Raw genomic sequence first — 16,235 nt, 5'->3', positions numbered from 1 at the left:
GCCACTGCGGGCAGTGTTTGAAGATGGCCCTGAACTGTGTGTCCTTGTCCGCTGGCGACCAAAGAAACAGGGCGGCCTACCGCGCTCTCCCAGGCGACCGCAGCCCGTCGGCCTCCGCGTGGGCCATGGTGTCTGGAGACGGCTTCCTCGTTGCCAGGCCTGGGGCGGTTCGTCCGGGACCTCGGCAGGCGGTGCGACCAAACATTCGAGAGAGCCGTCGAGTGACCGCGAGCGGCCGCAGCCCGCCCAGCCTTATAAACGGAAGAGACCCGGATGCCCGGAGCCGAGGCCACCAAACCAGATTCTCCCCGTACCCGCCCCGCGGCGTTAAACTGGACCTCCTGAGAAGCGTGCTGCAACAGCGGCTGGTCGCGTTGGGCGCTGTCCTCGCATCCCGAATAGCAGCCTGAAGCGAATGCCTCCTCCCAGTTAGCTTGTGAACAAGGCCTCTGTATAACCGCCTCGGTGTAACCGCAGTCTTTATTTCCATCTTCATATAAAAGGACCTACGGAGGAATTCTGTCAGTATAGCCTAGCAACAAGGAAAATTGTATCACTAATCGATTCCGATGTGGCCAGGATGGTTAGAATTGGGGAAGACTTAGTTGGTATTCACGGAGCTGATCAAAAATCCCACTCACTGTCCACCCTTCTTCACAATTTTCCAACAAGCGATCAGAATTTTCTCCTTTTCCACAGGCCTTCCTCCCCTCCCTCGCTGATTCTCCCACTGGAAGACTTCGTTCCACTTTCCTTGCCCTTTTCCTCTACCTTTACTTGTGAGATAAGACAAGTCGCGCTGATTTATTTTTCCATCTTTTCCTCAGCATTCCCATCTGCCCCTTCACTTTTCACCTCAGGAATATCTACCAAAAAAAAAAAATTTACTTTGCTTTCACATCACCTAACCAATTGACATTCCTTTTGCCAAAGGTTTCGAATGAATTCTTATATTTGTCATTTGATTATTTGCATTCGATCCAGATTCCTTGATATGAGTCTGGTGACTCAAGGTACCCTGGCAGAAACACCAGCCATTTCTTTTATTCACTGGAGCATCTTCTTGAAATCTGTTTTTATTAATTCAGCCACTCACCAGTGCATGGGGGTCTTCTCTGTTGTATGCATTGTGAGTGAACTTGACACACTTCTGCCATTTAGATTAGGTGTGTTTTCTAGATGCAAGGGGTGGGAGGAGGCAGCTAGTAAGTAAATAAGTAATTGCAACCTTGGACTATTTTATACACAGGAATAAAAATAAGTCCTGGTCGCAGTGGTTTTCCATAATACTGCACTATTTTGGTTCTTCCCTTACCTGGCTGATCAGACCTTATTTGCTGATGCTTGTTTTTTTCAGTTAATATGTTCCTTTTTTGTTTCTGCCAAGGGTCATTTGGCTGTTCGCAAAATCATTCACAGGCCATACAAAATTATCAATTAGCCTGTTATAGATGTATTGACTTTCAAGTCCCACCTGTGCTTGTCTTGGCAGGGCCAAACCAAATAATTTCACAGACTTTGTATGGCCAGTGGGCCAGGTGTACACCATCCATGGTTAAAGGGTGGCATCCAGAGAAGGTTAATGGGTTTTGTGAGTGCCAACCGTTTATGCAAGTAGGTAGACGTTTTCCCAGTGGACTATTGCTTGTTTAGACTTTCTTAAAATAATTATTTTCAGATAAAGTAAAATCACCACACACCACACAGTAGTAAATTTTTAGGACCACATATTACAAAAAAACGGGGATAAGTCAGAGTGCTTCCAAAAAAGAGGGATTAATATAGTGAGAGATGCGAGTTGGTGCTGTGGCATTGTAGGTTAAGCCTCTGCCTGCAGTTCAGGCATCCCTTATGGGCACTGGTTCAAGACCTGGCTGCTCCACTTCTGATCCAGGTTCCTGCTAATGCACCCGAAAAAGCAGAGGAAGATGGCCTGAGTTCTTGGGCCCTTACATCCACATAGGAGACTTGGAAGAAGACTAGTTCCTGGCCTTGGCCTGGCCTAGCTTTGGCTGTGGGAGCTTGCAGCCACTTGGGGAGTGAATCAGTAGATGGAAGATTTCTCCTCTTTCCGCATTGCTGCCTTTCAAATAAATCACATCTGTATATACATATACATGCACACAAATAGTAAGAAATATAGCTACCAGGGTATAGAAAGAATGATAGAAAGAATAATGAGAATGATAATAGCTCCCATTTGTTGTGTGCTATGTGCAAGGCAATGAATTAGGGATTTTTATTCATTGTTTATTGAGATTAATTTTGAGGATTTATTCTGTGCCTACAACTGTGTGCAATAGAAACATAGAATGAAGTGGTAAACAAGATCGATAAGTCTCTGTGCTCATATGCTGTTTGATTCTCATAGCAGCCCAGTTGTTGTGAAGAACTGAGTCTCAAATGAAGCTGACTGTACAAGGACATATATCTGGTAAATGGGAGAGCTTCGTAGCCTTTCAGCAGTTTTCTCATCTGAACTATGCAATACAAATATTCATGGAGTGATGATTTCTTCAACTTTCCCAAGGATAGTGTGGAACTAGTACTATTACAAATATCTATAGAAGAGTTATTTCAAATTATGCCAATAGATACTTTAAGCTGAGTGTTATAACAACCAATAGTTGAGGAAGATGTCCCATTTAGGAGTTTAAGACAGGTAAAATAATACTGAATACTGAAGGTAAGGTAGGCTTTCCTAAAAGTTAAGAGGTGACTAAAAGTTAAAAAAAAAAAATCCTACCTCGAAAAGCAATACATTAGTTTCAGAAATTTAGAATAGAGGTTGAATCCTGTCAAGGATTTTGTCAAAGGAATTACAGTGTGAAATAGGACTAGATGACTTCTTCACTTTCTTCTCATTTACTCTGATTCTGTACTTTTAAAAATACACTTGGTTTGGGGCTGGCGCTGTGGTACAGCGGGTTAACGCCCTGGCCTGAAGTGCCAGCATCCCATATGGGTACGGTTCTAGTTCTGGCTACTCCTCTTCCAATCCAGCTCTTTGCAATGGCCTGGGAAAGCAGTGGAAGATGGCCCAAGTGCTTGGGCCCCTGCACCCACATGGGAGACCTGGAAGAAGCTCCTGGCTCCTGGTTTAGGATTGGCACAGCTCTGGCTGTCGTGGCCATCTAGGGAGTGAACCATTGGATGGAAGACCTCTCTCTCTGTCTCTACCTCTCTCTGTAACTCTTTCAAATAAAGAAAATAAATCTTTAAGAAAATAATTTGGCTTAATCTGGAAATGGGAACTTAGAGGATAAGAAGGGGAAAATGATCATATGAGCAAACCAGGACACTTGAGAATTAAGAGGGTACAGCAATCACGCAGAGGCAACAGACATAAAAGGGCTGTGCCAAGTATATCAGTTATATAATAGTCACCTAGGAAATAATTTTGCAATTAGATTACTGTTATATCCCTTTTCAGGCAAAAGAGACTGAGACTTGTAAATGAGGGAACAAAAGTCTCATAACAGTACATAGAAGTACAAAAGAACAAGGAAGGACCAAGTGGGAGTAACTTCATTTCTGCCTGTTCTTTCATGGGGTGATCAGGAGTAGGGCTTTGCTTGAGTAATAGTGGATGTGCCAGAAAAAGAAAATGATGTCATTTGTTAGAGTTTTGTTTTATTTGGCAGGAGGAGAACTTTGTTCACATAAATGTGCCATTATTTAAGTTTGATTCAATGAATTTCTAATTTCTGTTCTTCACATCTGCAGTAGCATCCAAATGACAGTGTGTTTCTCCAGTCACATTTGTGGAAGCAGGAACCAACTTAAAACTCTCTAAATGAAATTGTCTAAAACAGGGACAACTGGATTTTCCCTGGAGCAGACAACATTATTAAAATTTCATATATTGGGGCACAGATGGATTTTTAAAATTTTTTTTAGCTATTTATGTTTTTAGATTTATTTGAAAGGCAGAGTTGCAGAGAGGTAGAAGCAGAGAAAGAGAGAGATGTCTTCCATCCACTGGTTCACTCCCCAAATAATCACAATGGCCAGAGCTTCTTCCACGTCTCCCACGCGGGTGCAGGGGGCCAAGGACTTGGACCATCTTCTACTGCTTTCCCAGGGCATAGCATAGAGCTGAATCAGAAGTGGAGCAGCCAGGACTCCAACCAGCATCCACAGGGGATGCTGGCACTGCAGGCGGCAGCTTTACCCACTATGCCACAACACCAGCCCTACAAGTGGAATTTTTTAAAAAGACATTTATTTTCAAAATAGAGTTACAGAGAGAAAAAGAGATTCCATCTACTGGTTCAGTCCCCATGTGGTCCCAGTGGCCTGGGCTGGGCCAGGCTAACGCCAGGAATCAGGAGCCTAATCCTGGTGTAGCAAACACATGGGCCATTTTCTTCTGCTTTCTCAGGTGCATTAACATGGAGCTGGATCACAAGTGGAGAAACCAGGACTCAAATCAGCACTCATATGGGATGCTCATATGGAATGTATACATTGCAAGCTGCACCACAATGCCAGCCCTCTGAATTTTTATTTAATGTCATTGATTAATCATAGCATGTTGTCATTCTAAAATAGGTGAATTCTAAGAGTAGTCCAGAAAAGTAGTAATATTTTTGAAAAGGTGTTATAACCTCTGTTTTTGTTGCCCCTACTTACTGTGTTGGTATGAGCAACTGGCTAGCATGAGTTGAAGTGAAATCCTGATAGAGTATTTACATTCTCTATTCATCAGCACTGAAGCTCCCACAAAGTGTATCTGTTTGGGATATAGAAAAGGAGACCAGTAAGACTGTCCCTGAGCTAGATTTAGTGGTAACTCTAACAGGGAAGAATTAGAAGGTAGAAAGGAAAAGAAAGGAGGGGGGTGCATTCGATGCCAGTGAGTACCTGTTGGAGTCCCAACTGCTTCTGATGCAGCTCTCTGCTCATGTGCCTGGGAAAGCAATGAAAGATGGTTTGAATGCTTGGGGCCCTGCCACCCAGATGGGAGACCCAGATAGAGTTCCTGGCTCCTGACTGCAGCCTGGCCCAGCCCGGGGTCTGGTGACCATTTGGGGAGTGAACCAGTAGATGGAAGATCTGTCCTTCTCTCTCTGTAACTCTGTTTCTCAAATAAATAAATCTTTAAAAATAAATAAAAGAGGGAGAAAAATGTCACAGGAAGCAAGAGTAAGTAGTGGTCAGAAAACTCTACTGCCTTTCCATCAAAATTAGTTATATGTCCTCCATTCAGTCTGGTGGATTTGTACAGATTGCACTGAGGTACAGCTTCTCAATTTCTACAAAAGGCATTCCGATTTTTCCTAGCTGACCAAATGTATTTTTTTAAAGTATTTATTTATTTGAAAGATAGAGTTACAGAGAGGCAGAGACAGAGAGAGCGAGGGAGCAAGAGAGAGAGAGAAGTCTTTCTATTGGCTGGTTCACTTCCCAAATAGCTGCAATGGCCGGGGCTGTGCCAGTCTGAAGCCTGGAGCTTTCTCTAGATCTCCCACACTGGTGCAGGGGCCCAAGGACTTGGGCCATCCTCCACTGCTTTTCCAGGCCATAACAGAGAGCTAGATTGGAAGTGGAGCAATTGGGACTAGAACCGGCACCCATATGGGATGCTGGCACTGTGGACAGCAGCCTTTACCTACTATGCCACAGCACCAGCCCCCAAATCTATGTTTGAATATATATGACAACATAATACCTATGTCTTCTTACTGTCTTCCTCCATTTAATTGTGAAGTCTTGTACATTTATCTTCTGAGTACTATTATGTTTCTATAATCATTTTTCATTACCTGAACCATATTTACTTGGACATGGCAGCCTGTTTTCTTTTTCTGTCTCTCCATCCTAAATGTATGTAGCCTTTGAACTAATGACATCTGACTACTACTATTGCTACTCCTACAAACTACTACTACAGTGTTTCCTAATGTCTGTTACACAGAACCTTCACTAAGATATACAAGGTCCTTCTTTATAAAAAGAATAGAAGATCAATAATTTTGACATGTGGTATATGTTTTGCCAACTTCTTAGGGAGATATATGTGTAATAACATGTCAAAGATTCTGATAGTTCCTTCAGAAAAAGAAACATTTAATTGTATTTTAACCAGTGTCCCCCAAATTTATTTTCCGTAGGTTTAAAATTTTGTATGCTATATGTCTTCCTAAGGAGGCTTTTCCTACAGAGATGTAATTAGAAGTGCTGCATTACTTCCAGTGGGACAGTTTTTTGTATATTAGAAATGGATTTTGATATAGTGTGAGATCTTAGTAGGTTTCCAAATGCTATTAATTAGAAATGTTAGTTGATTTCCTCACTCACAGTTTGACAAGATTCAACCCACAGGATGACCTGTACCTATCAATGTTTTTGGAAGGGTGGGAGGAGGAAGGCAAGCATTTGGCGGAAGATTCCCTGGACACTGAGGAACAAGTCTGCATTGTTACTAGTAACACATACCCTGATGAATGCAGGTAGGTGTGAAGATTTCTTAAGTACGTTATTCTAAAGAGTGATGACTTGAGTCCTTATTGCAATGGAAATGTTTATAGGCAGCTCTACTTCAAAATGGACTTTTTCTAAATCAGAAGAGAAAAATCTTGCCTTAAGCTCCCAAAGACCTGAGTCACTGAAGCAATGCAACTCTAATAAATTGCATACTCTATAAACCAACTTTTAAGGCTTTCCATAATCTGACCAAGCTACATTGCCAGGCTTTTTTTTTTTATCCATAATTCCCCCAAGCATTTGATTGCTGCTCTTTCCTGAGCCTATGCCCTTCCTAGTCCCTTTAACTAAACTGCTTGTCCCTCTCCTTTTTCTGCCTTTTAAACTTTATCTACCTAGGTTAGTCAAATCTCTTTACATTGCAAAAAACATACCAGTTTTAACCAGGTTAAACAACAAATGGGCTATATTAATTTTCAGAGCTGGGGAAGTGTGGTGAACATCAGATATTTTGTCTACCTAGTAACTCTTTATCCACCATTTAATAGCACTTTGGCCTTTGTTTTTCTTGTAGCTTCCCCCTCATTTTCTGCTCAAGAATTCCAAGTGGGACTTTACACATAGCTGTAGGAACAGGTATAATTTTTATCTTAGTTCCTTTAATACCTTGAGCTTTCTGAAGTTACACATGTCTATTTTATTTGTACCTATTAAATGTCCAAAGAGTAGGTATTTAAAAAGTTCCATTGAATAAGTAGACTTCACAAACAGGTTGTCCCTGTTGGCAATTAAATTCCAAACGTAGAACATTCCAGGCAGATCATCTTTTTTTAAAAAATAATTATTTATTTATTTGAAAGGCAGAGAGAAAGAGGGACATTTCTTCCATTCACTGGTTCACTATGCAAGTGGCTGCAACAGCTAGCTCTTAGGGCCAGGAGCCACAAATGCCGTTTTGGTCTTCCATGTAGGCGGCAAGGGCCTAAGTACTTGAGCAATCTTCTACTCCCAATGTATATTAGGGGAAGCTTGCTTTCTTTCTTTCTTTCTTTCTTTCTTTTTAAAGATTTATTTATTTGAAAGAATTACAGAGCAAGGTAGAGACACAGAGAGAGGTCTTCTATCCGCTGGTTTGCTCCCCAGATGGCCGCAATGGCTGGAGCTGCGCCGATCTGAAGCCAGGAGCCAGAAGCTTCTTCTGGGTCTCCCATGTGGGTGCAGAGGCCCAAGCACTTGGGGCCATCTTCCACTATTCCAGGCCACAGCAGAGAGCTGGATTGGAAGAGGAGCAGCTGGGACTAGAACCTGTGCCCACATGGGATGCCAGCGCTGCAGGCCAGGGCTTTAACCTAACGCTGTGCCACAGTGCCGCCAGCCAGGGGCAGCTTTATTTAAAAAAAAAAAAAATTGCTTATTTATTTGAAAGGCAGAGTGACACAGAGAGAGGGAAATACAGAGACAGAGATATCTTTCATCCACTGGTTTACTACCCAAGTAGCCACACAGCCATGTCTGGGCCAGGCTGAAGACATGAGCTGGCAACTCCATCCTGGTCTCCTAAATGAGTGGAAAGGGCTCAAACACTTGGGCCATCTTCTACTGCCTTCTCAGGCACATTAGCAGGAAGCTGGATTGGAAACTGAGTAGCTGGGACTTGAGCCAGCACTCTACTATGGAATGCAGAGGTCCCAAGCTACAGCTTAACCTGCTGTATAGTACAAGGCCAGCTGCAAATAATTTTTTTTCTGGTATATCCACTCAAGCAAAGCACTGTTTTGATGACCCCATGACAGAAAGTGAAATCATTAGAAATGAAATCACTTTCACTGGATCCTCCCTTGCTCTTACACATTTGTGTGTACTCCCAAGCAAGATTTTTGTTCCCTCATTTACAAGTCTCAGCCTCTTTCACTGAAAACTTAAGGAATATGGTACAAAAGTAGGTGATGATTGTATAAGTCAACTGTTGTGCCTGGGATAGCCCTATTTTTTTTTTTAATTTTTTTTTTTTGACAGGCAGAGTGGACAGTGAGAGAGAGAGACAGAGAGAGAAAGGTCTTCCTTTGCCGTTGGTTCACCCTCCAATGGCCGCCGCTGCAGCCGGCGCACCGCGCTGATCCGATGGCAGGAGCCAGGAGCCAGGTGCTTTTCCTGGTCTCCCATGGGGTGCAGGGCCCAAGCACCTGGGCCATCCTCCACTGTACTCCCTGGCCATAGCAGAGAGCTGGCCTGGAAGAGGGGCAACCGGGGCAGAATCCGGCACCCCGACCGGGACTAGAACCCGGTGTGCCGGCGCCGCAAGGTGGAGGATTAGCCTATTGAGCCACGGCGCCGGCTCGGATAGCCCTATTTTTATGCTTGTTCCCTCTCCATGATTGATAGGGCCCTCTCTTCCCCTCTTTAAATGTCCTGGTTTGCCAAGAAGGTCACCCTATGTGTTATACCTAATCTTTCTCTTCTCATCCTGTAATTCCCCATTTCCATGTTAAATCCAGGAAATTGTGGCCTCCAGTCTAAAATTTGGCAAGATAAGAGTAACATGGTAAAATAAATTTTGTTTAAAGGTTTGCTTCTACTAGGAAAATAACCTATTGCTACTAGGAAAATAACCTAAGGTTAGATCCTAATACAAGAAGTAGATCAATGTTTAAACACACAAATATTTAAGACATTTAACATTTTTCTGATTTATAATGATAAAAGACACATGGAAACATGTTCAAATTAGGTAATGAATTGAGGAAAACAGTGAGTGCCTACCATATGCCAGGTTGTCATTAATCACTTTCATGAGGCTTACTTAATCATTTCAGTCTTTCTATGATGGGTTGGCAAACTTTTAAGAGTCATGTGGTAAATATCTTAGATTTTGTGGTCCAAGAGGCAAAATTCATGGTTCCTATGCAGATATGTATAAACAAGAGGGAGGAAAAAAGTAACCATAAAATTCATGCTGATGAAATTCAAAATATAATAATTGAATACAAATTTTTGTAATGCTAAGGAAAAAACAGAATTGTTTTTGGTGGGAAAGACAGCATTCTTCTCGACTGGAACTCAAAGTTAAGTGTTCTTTACCAAAATCAATAACAAATGCTTATCTGTTAATGCTGGTTTCTAATGATATTTTATGTGTTTTATCTTTGAAAATATCTTTTCATACAGATAGATACTGCCAAATACTGATATGAATCCCCAACTATATGGTTTTAATTCAACATATTCATCACTGGGAAGGCTTTTACACAATTTCATTAGATTCTTCTCTGAACATTTGCCTTTAAGCACATCATTACATTGCAGATTAATTGATTCCAATTGAAGTTTAGGTGGAAGCTCTTCAATTGCACAATCAAATGGATTTTGAAATGTGAAAAATATCTTTGTATTTACATTTAGATCCAGAAAGCCTTGCTAGAACTCTATTTTGAATTCGAACAGCTCAAATATATCTACTGCAAATTTGTGGATGTATGGAGATCTTGCTTCTAGTTTTAGCAAGTATATAAAACAGCTTGAGATTGTTTGTGATTCAAACAAGGTTAGTTGTTGTTGAAATGACTTTACCATCATATAAGTTTGGCATGTAAGCTGTGTTTTGCCTTTTAGTTTTAGTTTTAGAAACATAATCAAATCTGCTGCAAAAGCTAAATTCCAAAGCTGTTTACAGTTCAATAATAGTGGTTGAGGACAGATCTATCAAACACTTAAAAATGTACAAAGCGTTCTTAGCTGAAAAGCTATACAAAAACTGGCAGAGGGCTGTGTTTAGCCTTTGGGCCTTCCTTTACAGAGAATGTTAGTAATTCTCCGCTAAACTGCCCAAGGGCACAAAGCTATTTAGTGGTGGAGCAGGAATTCAAATTTGATCAGGCAGCCTGGCCTCAGAGCTTACTCAATTTGTGACCATGAGGTACTACTAATAAAATAGTGCTAGGGTAGCCAGTAGCCAAATCCTTTGTGGGGTTTTCTTTGCCTAGTTTTTTTTTTTTTTCCTTAAAAAGATCCATTGCACAATATTTATTTATTTTTTAAAAGATTTATTTATTTTACTTGAAAGTCAGAGTTACACAGAGAGAAGGAGAGGCAGAGAGAGAGAGAGGTCTTCCACCTGATGGTTCACTCCCCAGTTGGCCGCAACGGCTGGAGCTACGGAGCTGCGCTGATCTGAAACCAAGAGTCAGGAGTTTCTTCCGGGTCTCACACGTGGATGCAGGGGCCCAAAGGCTTGGGCCATCTTCCACTGCTTTCCCAGGCCATAGCAGGGAGCTAGATCAGAAATGGAGCAGCCAGGACTCAAACTGGTGCCCATATGGAATGCTGGCACTGCAGGCGGCAGCTTTACCAGCTACGCCACAGTGTCAGCTCCACACAATATTTAATACACACAAAACTAAAAGGCAATCAATACCCATGAACTTACCACCCAACTTAAATAGTTATTACCCACACTTTAAAACCCTTCCATGTAACCCACTTTGATAACCTGTTCACATCCTCCCAGATATTGCCATCCTAAATCTGGTATTTTTCATTCCCATATTTTCTTTTTATTCTTTTTTTTAAAGATGTCTTTTAGGGACCAGTGCTGTGTTGTAGTGGGTTAAAACCCTGGCCTGAAGCACCAGCATCTCATATGGGCGCCGGTTCTAGTCCAGGCTGCTTCTCTTCCCATCCAGCTCTCTGCTATGGCCTGGGAAGCAGTAGAGGATGGCCCAAGTCCTTGGGCCCCTGCACCCGTGTGGGAGACCCAGAAGAAGCTCCTGGCTCCTGACTTGGGATCGGTACAGCTCCATCCGAATCAGCCATCTGGGGAGTGAACCATCAGATGGAAGACCTCTCTCTGTCTCTACCTCTCTCTGTAACTCTCTTTCAAATGAATAAAATAAATCTTAAAAAAAAAAAAAGATGTCTTTTATTTATTTGAAAGACAGAGTTAAAGAGAGCAGGGGGAGAGACAGAGAGGGAGAGAAAGAGAGAGCTTCTTATCCACTGGTTCACCCCTGAAATGGCACAATAGCAGGGGCCAAGGGTGGGCCAGGCAGAAGCTAGGAGTTTCTTTTATGTAAACCCATGTGGGTGCAGTGGCCCAAGGACTTAAACCACCTTCTTCTACTTTTCCCAGGCACATTAAAAGGAACCTGCATCAGAAATGGAGCAGCCGGACTTGAACCATTGAGCATAAGGTATGCTGGCATTAAAGGTAGCAGCTTTACCCATTAAGCCACAATGCCACCCACCCCGCTTTTTTTTCTTAACTGATTCCACTCTGTGTGTATCCCAAAGTATCTAATTATTTTATCTACTTTGCTGTGATATAGGCGGTATACTGTACATATTCTCCTGTGACTTGATTCTTTTCTCCACTCTGCCCTGCTAGAACATGTTTAAATGTAAATTTGAATTGCCCTGCTAGAACATGTTTAAATGTAAATTTGAATGTCTTTTGGTGGGACATGCATTTTTATTTACCACCACACCCTACATTGTATTCATCCATTTCATATATTTTAGTCACCTGCTTGGCCCATTAAGCCATTTGAGTTTGTAACCTCTGCTTCAAGGTGGTCGCATATACCATTCAAGTATTTCTAAGATCTCAGTAGTGTGAATCCACTTGTGTTACAGTGGTATTTATGTTATATGTGATAAAAACTATGTATAAAATTATACCATGTTTTCACCTATATAAATAAGACAAACACAGAAAAAACTAGAAGTAATCTGGCCAAAATGTTATTTCTGGGTGGTGATGTTTAATGTGATTTGTAGACTGTATTAATTATATTTTTCTGAATTTGCAAAATAATTAAAATTTTTGTCAGAAAATATTTAAATCATCTTAAAATCTTCTGATAGGGTCATTGTTTGTCTTTACTCAATCACATTAACTATATTATGCTAACATTTTAACTATGTAACATAAATCATTCAACTCCTACATTATCCTTTTACTTGGTCATTTCAAAATAATCTTGTATTGTCTATAGAGACAATAGTCTAGACTGAAAAGCAAGTGTATTAGCTCTGCTAAATAATTTCACTTAAGCCATATCAAAACAAAGCTTCTTAAACCCTATCTAAACAACAGTTGTTCATGTTGATATAATAGGTTAGGTTATGGTCTCTCTATTCCCTGAACTTGTTGAGCAATAAGTAGGTCTTTTTGATCAAGACAGTCATTTTTTTCTAGTTCAGCATGTGATAATTTACACAAATAAAATACATATTTAAAAAGCCTTGCTTAAAATGTACAGATGTTTTTGTGAAACTTTTTTTAGTTCTTTTTCTAAATTTTTCTAAACTGTATATGTAAGAATAACTTGTTATTTTTGAGTATATATATATATATGATATGGGGTGATCATCTGATCGCCTTGCAAGATATACATGTGTAAAATCATAGAGTCATTTATGAGGTCTCAAATGATGTTATTTAAACCATTTTGATGTATAGGTACTAAACCATCTTACTCTATATCAAGTTCCACTTCATAATTGGCTATAATGAAAGTGCACCTTGTAGATTTGCATTAAAGTTACTATTAAAAGGCTACTATGTATAAGCAATTATAACATATCCATGCAATAGAGAGCTACTCAACAATAAAAAGGAATTATCTACCAACAATAAAAAGGAGTTGTCTACCAACACAGATAAATCTCAAAAACAGGGTGAATAAAAGAAGCCAGGCATTAAAGAGAGTATATTATGTGATTCTATTTAGATAAAACTAGAAAAGATAAATCTAATCTATACCAACAAAAGCTGATCAATATTTTCTTGTGGTGGGGACTTATTGGAAAGGGGAACAAAGGAGTTTTTTGGATGGTTATGGAACTGTTCTGTATTAGCTTGTAATGAACTTTGCATGGATATATACAATAGTCAAATCCCAAAAAAACCATACTTTTTAGAAAGATGTATCTATTTATTTGAAAGGCAGAATTACAGAGAGAGATACAGAGACAGAGACAGAGAGAGCTTCCATTCCTTGGTTTTCTCCAAAATGGCTGCAACAGCCGAGGCTGGCCCAGGAGAAAGTCAGGAGCCAGGAACTCCATCCAGGACCTCCACAAGGGTTGTAAGGGCCCAAGCAGTAGGGCCATCTTTGGTTGCCTGCCCTGATGCATTAGGAGGAAGCTAGATTGGAAGTGGAGCAGCAGAGAATGGAACCAGCACCAACAAGGGATGCCAGCATCACAGGCAGTGGCTTAACGCACAGCACCACAATGCCAGCCCCCAAAACTATACACCTTAAATGGGTCCCTTTATTGTATATAAATTGTATTTCAATAAAGTTGAAAGACAAACTGAAATTCCCCAAGGATTGTATTAACAAAAAGGATGGTCTACCTGGTCTACCTGATACTATTCAGAAGACATAAGCAAGAACTTGCCAGATTTTTTCCTGTTAAAGGGAGAATGCACCACAGTGCGAGAACACAAACAACTCATTTTTAGAGATGGATGCCAAGCTGGATAAAAGTAACATGTGCGTTCCATCAGCTTGTCTTGTCTTGGCTCCAAGCTGACCAAGTGTGCATCTATTTAGCATATCTTAAGGGAGAGTATGCAGTATGGTTATTGTCACTCGGCTGTCTTTTTTTTTTTGGACAGGCAGAGTGGACAGTGAGAGAGACAGAGAGGAAGGTCTTCCTTTTGCCGTTGGGTCACCCCCCAATGGCCACCACGGCTGGCGCGCTGCGGCCGGCGCACCGCGCTGATCTGATGGCAGGAGCCAGGTACTTATCCTGGTCTCCCATGGGGTGCAGGGCCCAAGCACTTGGGCCATCTTCCACTGCACTCCCTGGCCACAGCAGAGAGCTGTCCTGGAAGAGGGGCAACCGGGACAGAATCCGGTGCCCTGACTGGGACTAGAACCCGATATGCCGGCGCCACAAGACGGAGGACTAGCCTAGTGAGCCACGGTGCTGGCCTACTCGGCTGTCTTTACCAGCTTCTTATGTGTTTGGTTAGCATGAAACAGTTCCAGAGGATTTGATCATGTCTGGAATCTCTTACAGTTCCTTAATATTGGGAGCCTGAGTATCAGCTCATGGAACACAGTATCCACACCACCGTACGTAAGTTCTAGAAAGTCTTATCTAGGCCCTCCTGGAATTCAGTGTCTCTTCATTCACATTACCTTCACACACTCTGTGCCTCACAGGTACAGCAATAATACTTCAATTCCATTTCATTTTTCAACTCATTAACAAGCCAATATGGCCAAAATGAAGACTTGGTCGTTTAGGTGCCAATTTAAGAATTTTCTCTTTCTCTGTGTTAACTGGGTGGGAAAAAAAACACAATGAGGGATTTTCTTTTTTTTGCAGTTATCTGGTTATATCTGCCTCGGACAATATTTCACATTTAAATCATTATTCATAGCCTACTTCAGGCAAAGCAAAAAATATTACTACCCCACAGAGAATTTCAAGACTTTTGTGGGGGAATTCTGAAAAACTTGCCAAATTAGGACATACCAACAATCTTGAAATTAGTCCAATATGTTGGTGTGGGAAGGCTTTGCATATAAATTCTTTAATTATCTCTTCTTTTGGCTGAATTTTAGTTTTGTGGTGTGAGAGTGAATCTGAATTTGCACTGCTGCCATAATATTTGATGGCAGTTCCACTTGGCTCTTTTCTCGGCCTGAGTTCAGAGCAATACGGCAGTTCTGTGATGTGGACACAGTTTCCATGCTAAAGCCATCCATTTTAATAAAGTAAAGGTCTAGCCTATTGAGCCTAGTTGAATACAGCTGTTGCATTGATCTCTTCTGATGCTACAGCCGTTGAGTTCATTTCCTTAATCACATTTTCCATACGGGTGAAAGCATGAAGCTGCTTGGTATCTTCCAGGGTGCATGCATTCTAATTTCAGAATTTAATCAAATGGAACTGGCTTCCTGACAGAGTAAACAGAGCAAAATACTGTATCCAGACCAGCTGCCAAGCTAGCAGCCTGAATTTATTTTTCCTTGCTTTGCTAAATGCATCTTGAATTTTTGAAAACATAGTCCAGGTTTAGGAAATTTAGCATTTTTGAATCAAGACCGGTCACCTATAATATTCCTCCATAAATATACCCATTAAATTTTGAAAGTCAAGTAGCAGAGTTAATCCTTTCTCACTTGACTGTGGCCCAATAAGAAAACATTTTACTTTTTTCTATTGGACATTGGAATTGTGTACATAAACCCTTGCCATCTGGGCTAATCTAATAGCAAAGAGTAACTGTAAATCAATCTCTCTCTCTCTATATATATATATATATATATTTGCAGAGTTATCTATATATATAGTCTTATATATATAGTTAGTTATATATATATATATATATATACACACACACACATACATACCTCTGTGCTTCTTGTTTCTCTGAATCTGACTCATATCTAAAATCCTTCTAGGTATTCTCTATGCCATTTTTTAAATATATCATTCCTTACACATTATCAAAGTTTTATTTATAATGCATATCCAATGTAGAAATGAGGACACATCAAAGGAAGTCGAAAGGCAGCTGAGTGGGAATACCTGTTTCTGAAATCAGCTTGTGAAAGAAGGCCTGAGGAGGTCTAGATTATGTCACTAGTTTCTTTGTTGCTGACATTTTTTTAAATCAACAAAGTGGAAATTTTTGCTGCATATGTATCTTTTATTAACCACAAATATTCTGTTTACATAGTGTTTCTTTTGCCCTTTAACCTGGACAAGGGATGACCTTTGGAAGGGCTGCATGTATGGATGGATGTCCAGTGAGGAGAGACTTAGAAATGCACATTTGAGAGACT

General features: G+C 40.8%; 1 protein-coding gene across 1 annotated transcript; it reads left to right on the top strand.

Annotated features, from left to right (window-relative positions):
- Positions 1-23: 23 nt before the first annotated feature.
- On the top strand, positions 24-510 carry C1H11orf71 (chromosome 1 C11orf71 homolog). Its single transcript, XM_002708423.5, has one exon. It carries the CDS (start codon positions 24-26, stop codon positions 408-410), a length of 387 nt encoding a protein of 128 aa, XP_002708469.1. The 3' UTR covers positions 411-510.
- The last annotated feature ends 15,725 nt before the right edge of the window (positions 511-16,235 follow it).

This window comes from Oryctolagus cuniculus, chromosome 1, assembly GCF_964237555.1.
Source record: "Oryctolagus cuniculus chromosome 1, mOryCun1.1, whole genome shotgun sequence".
NCBI lineage: Eukaryota > Metazoa > Chordata > Mammalia > Lagomorpha > Leporidae > Oryctolagus > Oryctolagus cuniculus.
Note: the sequence above shows the minus strand (reverse complement) of the source record. Positions and strands in the feature narration are given on the sequence as shown.